This window comes from Pseudonaja textilis, chromosome Z (genome assembly GCF_049901715.1).
Source record: "Pseudonaja textilis isolate UNSWEBS1 chromosome Z, rPseTex1.2, whole genome shotgun sequence".
NCBI classification, from domain to species: domain Eukaryota; kingdom Metazoa; phylum Chordata; class Lepidosauria; order Squamata; family Elapidae; genus Pseudonaja; species Pseudonaja textilis.
In genome coordinates, this window is record NC_142008.1 from 91,373,032 (window position 1) to 91,388,021 (window position 14,990).

Genomic DNA, 14,990 nt, shown 5'->3' on the forward strand with positions numbered 1-14,990 from the left:
TTTTAAAAAAAATCTCCATATCTAAGGCACCAGATTTCTAATATCTAATTCAACATAAATGTATTTCATCCTCATGTTTTCCTATCCTAAACACTGTCTGCAGCAGGAATGGTAGCGAGATAGCTAACAGATATCAAATAACACATAATCAGAGTTGGAAGGGACACTTCTTTCTTTGCCATATTTAAAAATTTGACTGCCCAGGATCTTTCCAGATGCCTTGGAGAGACGAGAGCTAAATAACATTTACAAAAGCATCCAGTATGTATTACTTGAAAAATTATTGTATCAGGAAAAAAAGATCACTAAGTTCCAGATTAGTTTTGATGATTCTATGATATTTTGTCTACAAACAAACCAAGCTGGGTAATGTGCCTTACAAAGGTTATTGGGAAATGCCATTTTCTTTTTTCCAAATACTTTGCCAAGTCTCATGGTTTTGTTTATGCATCACGAGTGGCTGATCCTGGAACTAATTAGATGGGATTTGTATGCAAATCCATTTGGAATTTAACAAAATTCGGGAGATTAAGAGTTTACATTTTAGCCAATTAGGTCTTAAGCTGGCCTTTTTAAAGCCCTTTGAACCCTTTGGAGAAGATGTAAGGGCACCAAGTTTTTAGGAAGTTCAAGTCTTTTCAAAAGATTTTTTTTAAAGTCCCTTTTGGGAGTTTACATCTCTCTCCTACACATAGGGCACTATGTCTCCCAAAATTGTACTGATAACAGGTTGTTCATCTGGCATTGGGCTGGCTTTTGGCTGCTAAACTAGCAAAAGATAAGCAGAGGAGGTTCAAAGGTGAGTTTTCAAAATTGTGAATTTGTGTGTGTGTGTGTGTGTGTGTGTGTGCCTAAATAGTGTACAAGGAAGCCATGGATAGCTAAGTTCATTAAATATATATATATATATATATATATATATATATATATATATATATATATATATATATATATATATATGTATGTATTTATTTATTTATATATTTATATGTATATGAACATATATATATGTTTATATATATTCTCCAGTATTACTTTACTTACTCAAAGGCATTCATAAGGAACAAAATGGTATAAGCAGTTGACTTTTTCAATTATTTTCTGCTTTTAACAGGTATAATATATACCATTATCATCCTGTATCCCACCTGCATGCTAACTTCCAACCTCCTGTCTTATTATAATTCTGTTTAATTATCTGTCTATGTATCTCTCTATCTTTCAATTATTCTGCAATTAAATAAAAAGCTGGTATGTTATAAAGCAACACAAAGGAAATAAACACAAAGGAAATACAAGCCAAAGTAAACTATTTCCATCAATGCCTCTCACATCTTTAAAATACTTAAAGCATTCTTAGAAAACAAAATGTTGAGTATTGCAGCTGAGAATTTCATTTGCCTTCCAAAATAGGGGTGTTATATGACTCGTTACCGCTTTTTCGACAATCATTTTGCAAGCAAGCTTAAAACAAGCTCTCTTTATTCCAACATTGTCTATTATCCCCAAATGTTGGGTAACCTTGTTATATATAATGGATGATAAATTAGTAACTGTTCACAAAAAATGGTTAAACAGGCCAGTTACAGATATAACAAAAATATTTGAACAAAATCTTACATACAGTTACTGATACCAGCTTAGTTTTGATAAATATGTTTGGTTGTTATACTAATCCAGAATACTACCTAACCTTGAATTGTATAAAATAAAAACAGGATATAAATGTAATTAATACACGAATTCAGTAATCAGGTTAAAGTGTGTATGTGTGTAGATTTAAGAGAATTTATCTGGTAGTGGGAGCAAATACAATTTCTCTATCAAATAGATTTTGATGAATTACACAATATAATGCTAAATGGGGACTTAAATTTTATAAGAATATGTTTAAAAGTGCACAGTACTGAGTAGCAAACTCACTTTTAAAAAAGTTTCAGTTGCCTGGTCCATCTCTATAAATTGTTATATATTTGTTCAGGATAGGCATGCTCTGTTGTATTGAAAAGGCTTTTTTGTGGTAAATGTTGAAGCACCATTTCTGATAACTATTAAAGGGCAAAATTGTGAAAATATTAATATTGAGATGAAATTTAGCCATAGTTAAATCCCTTTTCTTGTTTGGCCTCTATATTTCATGGCCAAAAAAGGATAAATGTTTAAAATATGTTTGTATTACTGGTGTTTCACTGCAATATATGTTTATATTACTGGTGTTGGACGAGAAGAATAATGAGAATTCTAATCTCACATAACACCAATTTTAGAAGTTATGGTCTCTTGGAACCTTTCCTTATCTATCTAGTGCAAATATTGAATTCTCGCTTTTGCTAGTTTTACCTTTCTTAACAACTATTAGTATAAGGAATAATTTCTTCATTTAGTGACTCTGCGTGGACATTCTGTAGTTCCATTTAATTGTTTGCATAAGTTGCCAGCTTATTTAACATACAAATGTTTTTGAGATATACAAAAACTACAGTTTGTAGACTTGTCCTCTTAAGGATCAAAATCATTTATGACAGAAGTGGGATCTATGAATTTCTACTGTGCAAGTTTGAAAATTTGTTTGCTCCAATTTATTTTGCCTCAGAATTCCTGCTTAATCAAAAGCTGTTGATTTTTACTACTGTTTTCTTTTACTGTTCCAGTTTTAAATACAAATGTCCACTGCATGATCTTCAAAACATTGATATCATGGATCATAAAATAATACTTCAATATTTTGGGAGTAGCGTATTTGCTTGTGTTTAGGGTCATCAACTGGTAAAAATAAAACATTCAAGTCTTTACTTGGGCCTTTAGTAGTATTGATATAATGCAACCAACAACTGGTTTTTACAAATCAATATTAGTATTCTCATAAGGCAGGCTTTTATTTATTTGATTTTTATCTCACCTTTTTTACTTCATAAGTAATTCAGGATTGCGATCATAAACAAGCTGGCCATATAGTCTCGTACCATCCTGATCCTGATCATGGAGAGACTTTTCTTCTGTTCTTGCCCATGCCAAATGTTAGTTGGACTTACACCCAAAACTAACAATCATATTGCAAAGGGTGAGTTCTGTATCAGCATCTTCAAAGACATAATACACTATGTTCCATGCTGTAACTTCCAATGTTTAACAAATGCCAACTCGACTGTAGAACTTTGCTTCAAAGAAAATAGATTCAGTATGAGGTGAGAGTCTGTTTCACTTTTGTGAACACATGCCTCAAGAACACATTTGTGCTTCCAAAAGCTCGGGTACTAAGGAATTATTACTGAATAGTCTGGAAATACGTTAAAGTACATAAATATGAAGTAAATATGTATTATAAAGAAGACCTGAAGATACCAGGTTGAGAAAAATTATGAGAAGAACTCATCAAAAGCAACATTACAAGACCAGTTGGTAAAATTACTAATGTATTATGTAACTTGATGTTTACCTAATATGCATATATTTATACAATTGACAGCATTATTTATTATTGGGTATATACTTTAAAAAAAATGGCCATTTGAAATAAAATAGGAAATAATCCACTCCTAAATTTGGCCAGTCAAGTTGAAAAGAATCACCTGTCTTCTAGTTTTTGCCACAATGAGGAACATTACCAAGAAAGAAAAGCTGGAAGCAGCCACAGGGCTAGCACTCAACCAGACTCTAGAGATCAAACAGTTGGATGTCTGCGATGAAAAATCCATCAAGAACTGCATTAACAGCATTCCTCAGAGACATATTGATATCCTCAGTAAGTACCCAGAGAATTGCAGCTTTATCAGCCTTCTGGGGGATATAACAATAAACTCCATCAATCCGTGTGTGTGTTTGTGTGTGTGTGTGTGTGTGTGTGTGTGTGTGTGTTGCCTGCATGAATCTGACTCAGTTAAGCAGATACCTCCACGACTAGAGAAGAGGCATTCCTGTAGCAGCCTCAACAAGAAAATATGATTTGGCAGATGCCAGCCCCTGAGTGTTAATCACTAAGATCATGAATAAGGCAGAGATATCATAGGTCATTCATATAACAACACATTTTTCTGGAGCAGTGGAGAATACTCCTTTAAAACTGCCACAGTTAATCATAAGTTTATCCTCCATAATCATAATCAGTTTAAGGCAAACACTACATCATGATGGTATATCTCAATAGAAGAGAACATCTGTAGCTCAGGGTTGAACCTTGGGTCCTTGGTACTGTTTGGGATTGGTGATTATTTATTTTTTTTTGCAGATGTTTCATTACCAGACTAAGTAACACATCAGTATGGAATGTCATGTCTTTTAAAAACAGCTAATGGAATATTTCAGCTACATTTAGTGGTCATTTGGAAGAGCTTTTTCTCTAATAACACATACTAAGGGCCAAGATTTATTTTAAAAAGGCAAAGGAAACACAAGGCAAGAGTTATACATCACATTACTTGAACTGAGATGACAATGCCATTGGGAAATATTACAGTAGGATGTAGTGTGAAAATGAAGGCATGTATTATGAATGATTGATTATACTGAGCTCAATTTCTAGATGAGATTAAAGTCTGAAAGAATTCATTGTTTTGTAATTAGGTGCCATATTTTGGGAAGGGCCAGAGTGCCTAGGACTGCACAAAGCAAATCAAGGACATATTGATGTTACTGAAATAAAGATGTACTTCCTTGGAGGGTGGGTCTTGTTGAACGTATACAAAAATTTCTATACTGGTTTTCATTCTATCCCACCATGCACATAAGTCATGCGCATAAAGTCTGCTTCCACATATAATCCAGTTTCTCACCATTATTGAATAACAGATCAGTTGCCAGGTATTCAGACATTGTGCTTTGAACATATTGGTGAACATTTAGTTAATGTTTGCTGCAAGCAGCAAGAGTCTTCTTTGGTGATGACCATTATTAATCCTTAGAATAAAATATAGAACAACAGAGTTGAAAGGTGCTCTTCTGATCAGGGGTGGGATTCAAATTTTTTAACGACCAATTCTGTGGGCATGGCTAGGTGGGCGTGGCTAGGTGGGCATGGCCAGGTGGGCATGGCCATGTGACTGAGTGGGCAGGGCTTCTCCTTTTTTTACAGCACCCCACCCCTGCACACATTTTTTTTTGCCTTCTGGGCCACAGGGGATCCTCCTGGGGAGGGGGTGTTTTTGCTCCCAGAACGCTTCCTTGGGGCTCAGGAAGGAAAAAAAAATGGAGGTCTGGGGGGGGGGGGGGTGTTTTTGCTCCCAGAAGGCTTTCCTGGGGCAAAGGCAAATAATAGAATGCGGGGGAGTACAACTCTCCCCCAGTCCCCCTTTGCCTCCTGGGCCTCGGGGAAGCCTCCTGGACAAAGCAGTAAGACAGCAAGTGGGATCCCGGCACAGCTGATCATCAGAACAGCTGATCATCATGAGGGGGAAGAAGAAATACCTTAAGGAGTTACTGGGTGGGGGAGAATGCAGTCAGCGATGTCGGGCTTGGCTATGATGTCGCGCATGTGCAATGAGGACTGACGGAGCATGGAGGGGTGGGGAGAGGCAAGCCAGGGGCATGATTTGCTGGTTCTCTGAACTGTGCAGAATCATAACAACCGTTTCTATAGAACCAGTCCGAACTGGTAGAATCCCACCCCTGCTTCTAATTCAACCCCCTGCTTAGGCAGTAAACCCTATACCATTTCAGGCAAATGGTTATCCAATATCTTCTTAAAAATTTCCAGTGTTGGAACACTTGCAACTTCTGGAGACAAGTTGTTCCACTGATTTATTGTTCTCACTGTCAGGAAATTTCTCATTAGTTCTAGGTTGCTTCTCTCCTTGATTAGTTTTCATTCATTGCTTCTTGTCCTGCCCTCAGGTGCTTTGGAGAATAGCTTGACTCCCTCTTCTTTGTGGCAGCCCCTGAGACATTGGAACACGGCTATCATGTCTCCCCTAGTCCTTCTTTTCATTAGACTAGACATACCCAGTTCCTGCAACCATTCTCTATATGTTTTAGCCTGCAGTCCCTTAATCTTCTGGTCTCTAGATATCTGATTAGCTGGAAAAGTTAATGGTAGGCATATTTTCTGACTCAACGCTTTAGATATCCAAGCGGCAAACTTTCAAGGTTCAATAATGTCATTTTCAGTTGACTTTCCATTTAATGCTTTATCATGTTGTATGGTGATTGGTAAAACAATCAAAATTCTTAACTATTACTTATAGTCAACAATGCTGGGCTGGGCTCCATTGGTCCTATTGAGTGTCAATCAATTGAAGAGATGAAGGCTATAATGGAAACCAACTTCTTTGGTGTAGTAAGGATGATTAAAGAGGTCTTGCCAGACATGAAGAAAAGGAGGAGTGGGCACATTGTGGTCATCAGTAGTGTCCTGGGTTTGCAAGGTAAGCTGACTTTTATTTATCTACATTGTCCAAACAGTAGTCAACTCGGGAGGAGCAGACAGAGCATTTCATTTAGATGCATTTAGAGTTTGATAGTATCTGATAGTATCTGGTTCAACATGTTATAGGAACCTATCCATTATCTTGTCCTGTTGACAGCCAAGATAATCTATTATCCCAGAAATTGGTTATTTTCCCTGGGTTAGAAAAACTATCTTCCTATTGAAGTTTCTAGCTAGTATGGGCAATCAATTATTTGCGGTAAGTATTGAACTTCAGAGTTTAATGTCGGTGGCTTAGACAACAAAATTCTTGATATTTTGCTGGCAACTGTGGATTGGCATCGTCAGAGACAAGATGGCCCAATGCTTCTACTTTTAAAATACTTTTTTTTAACTTTGAAGAAAGAAAACGGGAAAAGAAAAGCTGTGGGAAGTTATTCATTTCAATTTTCTCCCAGAAAACCCCTTCAACAGCAGAGAGAAAGGGAGAGAGAGAGAGAGTGGGAGGGAGGGAGGGAGGGGGGGAGAGAGAGAGAGAGAGAGAGAGGCTAAATTCCTGCTGGTCATTTCTGATTAACAAAATATAGAGATAAGGTCATGACTGCATCGCCATAATTAGGGGGCATGCATAAGCGCACCAACGTACCTACCGTCCCTGTCCTATTGTTTCTTTTTATTTTTCTTATATGTATCCATTTCATGTATTCATAACTTTGTTTATACTTATACCTGTTATCTTATAATCACTTGACAAATAAAATAAATAAAATAAAATGATCTATTATATTTTGTCTTCTAGGCATCATTTTCAACGACATCTATGCTGCGTCCAAATTTGCTATTGAAGGCTTCTGTGAAAGCCTTATTATCCAAGCTCTCAGATTTAATATCTTGTGAGTGGGTGGTAGTGATGATGCTAATAAACTTCCCTCCCATTAGACTATATTTTAATGAATGGAATACAAATGAAAATTCAAGAAAAGCAGTTTTATTCATTGGAATAGTCTAGCAAAAGGCTTAGATTTTGATCTTTAGCAGAAAAAAGTGGCAATATGTGGAAAAGGTTTGTTCTGTTAACTGAATATCACATAGCTGCTGATCAGATAAAATTGCTATGAATAGTTCAGAGTTAACCTCTATACAGATAGCCCTTGACTTAATAGAGTTCGTTTAGTGACCATTTGAAGTTACAATGGCAATGAAAAAAAGTGATTTATGACCGTTTTTCATATGACCATTGCAGCATCCCCATGGTCACCTGATCAAAATTTGAATGCTTGGCACCTGGCATGTTTATATGACGGTTGTGATCTTCTGATAAGCTGTCAATAGGGAAACCAGAGTCACTTAACAACCATGTTACCAACTTAACAACTGCAGTGCTTCATTTAACAGCTATGGAAAAAATGTCATAAAATGGAGCAAAACTCACTTAAAACTCATTCGCTTAGCAACAGAAATTTTGGACTCAATTACCTGTATAGGCTTTTGGAATCTCTTCCCCTTCTGATCAGTTAAAAGTGTATTTGCTCAATACTTCAGCTATGAAAATTCAGAGTGTTAAGTAGAAGATTAAAAGCTGTTTCCACAGGGATATTACTATCTAAAACAGGTTTCCTTGTCCTGGTGTCCTCCAAATTAGTGAGCCAATAAAATAGTACTTTGGAATTCTGTGAATTGTAAGTTCAGCATTTCTTGAGACTTGAAGAAGGTAACTCAACATTTTCTTAATAAATCAATGCAAACAACTTTCACTCTTTTCTTGGGAAGCTTACCTGATTAGTTCCAGTTTCCAGTATGAATTCCAACCAGTATAAACGCTAGATCTGATTATTGAATAGATTTATGCATCTCATTCTATTATTTTTAAGATGATTAAGTACCAATGAACATGACTAATTCACAAAATTTAAAAACTGGAGGAAACTGAAATTTTGTAGCCAATGTCCTCAGAATAGGACTGCTGGTGGTATCTTCTAAAAACTCATTTCTGTTATGATTTTTCATGCTTTATTTGTAGTGTTAGCTTGATAGAGCCTGGTCCAGTGGTGACTGAGTTTGAGATGAAAATCTATGAAGATGCAGAGAAAGCTGACTATTCCCAGACAGATCCTGAGACTGCTGAAATATTTTCTCAGATTTATCTCAAAAATTCCAAAGCTATCTTCTCCAGCCTGAGTCAAACACCTGAAGATGTAACTGAGGTGATAATATCCTCTAATTTGGGGTTTGATACTGTAGAATCAAGAGGTTCATAGATGCCCCGTGATCTCACCACGCTAGCTACGCTCCCTGTATCCTGCCTCCTGTCCATTTGCCATTTCTATAAGAATTTGTGTGAAAGGAGATTGTTTACATGTAACTTTTAATGCATTCATATAATATTGATAAATGAGGTATGCTCTTCTCTGACACCTGATACCCTTGCTAAGATTTACTTCTAATTCACTTTAATTGAGAGAAATCATCCTTTTGTTTCCTAAAGTTGACTTTTAAAATTATACTCACATGAATGTCTTCTGATTCCCTTGGCAGCATATTCTAAAGGTCATTTGTATGGCCAGGCCGCCCTTCCGTCACCAGACTAATGCCATGTATACCCCCATGATGGCTCTCAAGCAAGCTGATTCCACTGGGGCCCTGATGACAGACTCGTTCTATAAATTGATCTTCAGATACAACAACCTTTTGCGCATTAGCCTAAGAGCCATCCAGCTCCTCCGCTGGCAAGCACGCAAAGTGAAACAAGGTGCCCGATTGCTGGGCTTCAGATAAAGTTCTTTGTGATGGTAGCCCAAACTTCACAGTCAACAAGACAGTTAGGGGTAATTGCATGGAAACTCTTCAAGTGATTGCTTAATATATTAGCTTTGAACTATTGAACTTACAATTTATGTTTGTTAAACTCTCTTAACTCCCAATTCTTGCTTTATTTGCACTGTAGCATTATTAATTGCAATGTGTATATAATTATTTGGAAAACAAAAAAGAACAGAGCAAAGAGATAAAACAAAGAAGCATCAATAAGAATCCCCCAACAGAAAAGCAATTTACAAACACAAGAACCATAGCTGGAAAGAAAGTCAAAACTGGGAATTTGCAAAGTGATAAATACACAAGTATATACACTAGGGATGCGATCCAACTGGGGTAACTACCAGGTCTATGATTTACATTTTGCTGCGTGTGTGTGAAACGTTGTCATCTTGCAGCCTGGACAGCTGAGCAGCGCTGTGCGCAGGTGCGTAGTATTTGAAAAAGCTCTTTTTTCCTGCTTTTTCAATTGCAGCTGTGCCGCGCAAAGCAGCTGAGGTTGAAAAAGCAGGAAATAAAGGTCAGGTAAGAGCCCGGGTGGGCAGGTGGGCCAAAACAGCAGCAGACAAAGAACTGGTTCTATGTCTGCTGCTTTTCAGAGCTACCAGTTCTATAGAGCCAGACAGAACCGGTAGAATCCCACTCCTGATGTACATATAATCCCACTCCTGATGTACATGGCATACACACTTAACAATCTTAAGGAGAGAAAAAGTAAGCATCCATTTTCAATATTTCTGACAAGAATGATATATTACAACAATTATTAATATAACTTGCCAATGGTAAATAAATTTGATTAATTTTTCCTGCTTTTAAAACAATTTTGGAGCTTTTCTATACTAGTAATTTTACAGAAATACAGTCTACGCTTTAAAACACTATTGATAAAATAATAGAGATATTTTACTTTTCCAATACATTGCAATAGTCAAATGAATTGGTAACCATAAAAATCGAATCAATTCATTTTGTTGTAAAACAATTTCAGAATTCTCTATTAATGACTTCAAGTAATTTTCTTGGTTTCTTTAAAAACCTCTGACCAAAACACTAATTAATTGGACATTACCACTAAAGTTGATAATATACACCAATTCATTTACACCCCAGATAACACAATCTGTTATATTTCTATCCTACAGAATTCATGCTCTGCTAATGGCAAATTACTTTGGAACGGAGTATTGCTTATATGGTGCAGAGTATCAGAAGATAAGCTGGGTCTTCTTTTGTTGCCCTGTAATACAGAGAACAGATCTGGAAAGCAAGTTAGTGGGGTGGGGAGAGATTAGGGTTTTGCAGTATCCTTCCCCTAGCCATGTCCACCAAGCCATGCCCATAGAACCAGTAGCAAAAAAAATTTTAATCCCACCACTGGTTATTATATTGGAAACAGTTTTGCATCACCAGTAACATTACATCACCTGGATAAAGAGGGAGCACAAACAGAACTGTCTTGTTTATAAATTATAATCATCAGAACCACCCTCCATAACTGTCATTTATGATAAAAGGTGGGGGTTCAAAAAGGGCCATTTTAGATACCCTGGATTTGCAGACAAAGATGGTAGAAATTCTTAAACAAGAGTTCACAATTCATCACACACTTGAGTTGGCAAAGACTTGAGTTGCAATTTCAAATGCCCTTGTCATTATGTGTGGTTTTGTTCCACTGAGTTTATAGTGGAAATCAGGCTGGTCTAATTCCTTTTCAATTAGAATGCTTTGTTCTATATGACAATGCCCATATGTACTACAATTTGCTACCCCACTGCATTTTGGGCTAATAACAGACTGAAAAAAATTATATTTCCTCTAGCTAGGTTTCTGCATCAAGGGCAGTTTAGATGCCTTTTTAAATCAGCTATACCTTTTCCCATCAACCTGCTTGTCACAATCCTTTCAAGATCCAAAGGGATTTGCCCAACCATACTTTTACTAATTTCTTGAGGCTTTGGCTCTTATGGTTTACTCAGCTGTTATATTGTCTCTTCAAGATTACCTTCATCTTTTAAAACATTATGAAAATACTTTGTTTTTAATTCTGCTGAACACTCCTTGGAGTTTCTCTTCATATTGCCAAACCTTTTGTATCAATATCCACAGGTCTCATTCATCACTTGTCATTGAAAATAGTTTTTTTTAAACTTTCAGGCTTTTTTTTAATTTTGAAAGTTAAAACAAAAATTCCCCTAAAGTAAGAAATTTTACAAAAATAAAACAAAAGTAGGCAAAATGTTAAGGAAGATATAGTATTTTTAATATGCTCACTTAGCACCAAGGACTTTGCAATGGGTTGCATCTTTATTATCTTTTAATAGGATAAAGGGGTCTTTTGCCAGAAATCTCTATTAACTTTGATTCCATTTAATTATATTAACATTATACTGCACCCCTTCCTCCCCAGTTCTTTGACAAAATGGATGTCCAGAGAATCCTTGAGTTTTTCTTGCATCAAATGGCTTCACTTTATAAACTCCAACATCTAATCTGAACTTTTCAAACCCCTAATTCAAAAGGTATGGGCCTTTCCCTAACTATTTTCTAATTGGATCCTAATAAGCTTTGTTATATGCAACAAATAAAGTGTATATGCAAACAATTTATTAAGCTGTTGAATATTTTTCCTGATACTCTTTGCTAATACTTTAATAATGAGATCAAACAAAGTGAGATAATTTAGTAATCCTATTTATTTTAAAAGTTTTTTTTTCTGAATCCTCTGCTTTTAATTACTGCTTTTGTGAGTAAATATAACTGATTAATAATAAAATCAACTAATTTTCCGATCCAGTTTTTAAATTTTACTTTGTGCTCCTACAAAAGCTTTCAGAATATATAAAAACAATAATGATCAACATAGTGTATTGTAGTCAATATTTTTCTAATTGAATCTATTTTATTTATTTTATTTTAAAAAATCAGGGTTGATCTGATCAGGGGAGATATAATTGTATAAGAACAGATTTAATTTTTGGACAATAATGTAGAGCTTTATTTTTAAGTTTTCATTTAATAATGCTTATACTATGACGTTCAGTTAAGATATTGTTTCCAGGGAACCAGAATTTTCATTGACTATCCATGCTTTTGGAAAAGATATACCTCACAACCATGTATAAGTTGCTCTACTTCCCAAATAAATTTTTTGACTCTTGAAAGCTTTTCTCATGGTGATTGTTCAACTTTTCCATTCTGGCAAATCTTTCTTTCTCGCAAGGATTTAAGCAATATTGCCTTCAATTTAGCTTGGTGATTTTCACTTTTTTTTTTTTTGTTCTGCTTATTAACCATTTCAAAGGTTTTCACTCACATATGCACAGTATGGAAAAGAATTGTCACCTTTCACTCACATATGCACAGTATGGAAAAGAAATGTCACTTACTATTCATTAGTAAGTGATTGTATAGTTCAATCTCTTATCTACCTCAAGTCACTACAAGATATATTCTGATGTTCTGTACTATGGTAGTTTCTTTCAGACATGTTAGGACTATAACTCTCAAATGTACCAAAACAACATGGTTAAAAATGGAACTTCTAAGTGCTTGGGAAACTCAAGTTGGAGAAGGCTATAGCATAATAGAAAGAATATAATAATAAGCAACAAGAAATAAAGAAGAGATGAAAACTACGTCTAACCGGATGTTCTTCCAATGTGATGATTATTTTGCTTGGGGTTAATGAGAATTCTAGTCCAATAACCTAAAGATCAATATAACTGAATAGCTGTTTCCCTCTTTAAGTCATTGAGTTCATGGCACTAGTTTTACATAATTATCTGCATTATCCCTTATTCTATGTCCCACAATAGCTTGTTAATTCATGCAAAATGTGTATCTTTATTCTAAAGCCTAGAAATTAAGAAAATTATATGCTGTGTAGTTTCTTTGATGCCTATTTATAGCAGTGGTGATGATCTATTAGGTATAAAAGTTGATAATGCAAGAAAAAGTGCACAATCTTTATTAACTTTAAGAGATTCTATCACAACTACAACATGAGAGGGAAAGTAATTTAATTAAATCTGATGAGATATAAAGTAAACTCATCTAATAAAACTAGGGCTTTGATAACTGGGCTGCAAAACACCAGATGACCACTAGATGGCAGCAAAGAGAGCTCTAAATATAATGTCTGTACATAGAATGAATTCCAGGCTCTCAATACTGAATACTTGGGTAAGTGGAGACACCTAATGGCCAATCTTGGTAACTTTTCATTCCTGATTACATTGTGTTAGCATATTGATTTAAAATATTTTGATATGGTATTATACTTTATTTATTTAATTTATTTGTATCCTACCTTTATTATATAATTTTTATCTATTGCTTTCAATATATATGTTTCAAGATGTAGACACATATATATACACATAAGCATTAGGATTTCTAGTACAGATAGTTTTCGACTTACAATAGTTTGTTTAGTGTCCATTCAAAGTTACAACAGCCCTGAAAAAAGTGACTTATGACCATTTTTCACACACAACCATTGCAGCAGCCCCATAATCACTTGATTAAAATTCAGATGCTTGGCAACTGACTCACATTTATGACAGTTGCAGTGTTCTAGGTCATGTGATCAGCTTTTGTGACCAAAGTCAATGAGGAAGCCAGATTCACTTAACAACAGAGTTACTAACTTAGCAACTGTAGTGATTCACTAAACAGCTGTGGCAAGAAAGGTTGAAAACTGGGGCAAAACTCCCTTAATAAATGTCTCACTGAACAACAGAAGTTTTGTTGTGCTCAGTTTTGGTCATAAGTTGAGGATTACCTGTCCTAGTTCTGGGAAGTCAAAGTGCAAATTAAAGAAAGTGCAAATAGGGGAAATTGGAACTGTAAGCAACAGGAAACACTATTGGCTGTATTCACCGCAATCCGTTTATCCATCTACTAAAATTCCAAGGTAAAGTTATCATCCCAAAACTTCTGAAAGCTCTGCAGCCAGAGAAAGATTGCTATTGCCAATATATTTGCATGTTCACAGTCCTAGGTTCAGTCCCTGTTATTGCTGATTATAAATGGTTCAGGCAAAATCTGTTAAGATCTGAGTCATACATAGATTTTTTTTTTTGTTTCATTACAGTCGCTGGATTATCAGATTTTTCTCCCTTTCGGTATCTTAGATGAGTAATATATTTGGAACTCAGCACTTTCCAGCCAAATCATCAACTAGAGCTGTATTTCTCTTAAACTTCAAGACAGATCTAGGTGGAGCAACAGTTCAACTTTTCCACATACAGAGGAGTTGATCTATCCTATTTTTGAATAAGTTAAATGTATTTTTGTGCAAATATTTCTTTCCATAAGATATAGATACAGATTAACAAATTGGAAGGTGTCGTATCGGCCGATACGATCACAAAAGACGCAAGGCAGTGACTGGTTTTAGCTCTTTTTATTCAGGTTTTAAAATCTGCGGCCGGCTGGGTATGCAGCAGCTTATATTGAACTGGTGCCGGCGCCGCGGCCAATGACAGCCGTTCAAATTGCCCGCAATTGGCTCGGCCAATCGTGGTCGCTTCGGAACAGCCAATCAGTGCCGCATGCTCGACCAATCCAGTTGCTGTGCGCTTGTCCAATCAGGGGTGCAGGATTCCAAGAATGCTAATGTCCATACAGAACACCCCTCCTCTCTTGGTTCGGTCCTACGTAACGTAGTCCCGTAAGTAGGCAGGGCTCCGTACTGGACCTGCGCAGATTAGTTGTCTCTTGGCTGCCGGCCGGTTTGGTCGGGGTCTGTGTCGCTCTCCGCCTCGTCAATGGAACCGCCTGGAAGGGTGAGTCAGGCCTCTCGCCGCAGGTC

The 14,990-nt window shown here is 36.1% G+C and overlaps 1 protein-coding gene across 1 annotated transcript; it reads left to right on the forward strand.

Annotated features, from left to right (window-relative positions):
* The first annotated feature begins 567 nt into the window (after positions 1-567).
* LOC113447375 (retinol dehydrogenase 8-like) lies at positions 568-9,375 on the forward strand. The gene is made up of 6 exons (XM_026717532.2): positions 568-799; positions 3,581-3,742; positions 6,177-6,356; positions 7,158-7,251; positions 8,379-8,562; positions 8,894-9,375. The coding sequence occupies exons 2-6, from the start codon at positions 3,592-3,594 to the stop codon at positions 9,131-9,133; spliced, it is 849 nt and encodes a 282-aa protein (XP_026573317.2). The 5' UTR covers positions 568-799; positions 3,581-3,591; the 3' UTR covers positions 9,134-9,375.
* The last annotated feature ends 5,615 nt before the right edge of the window (positions 9,376-14,990 follow it).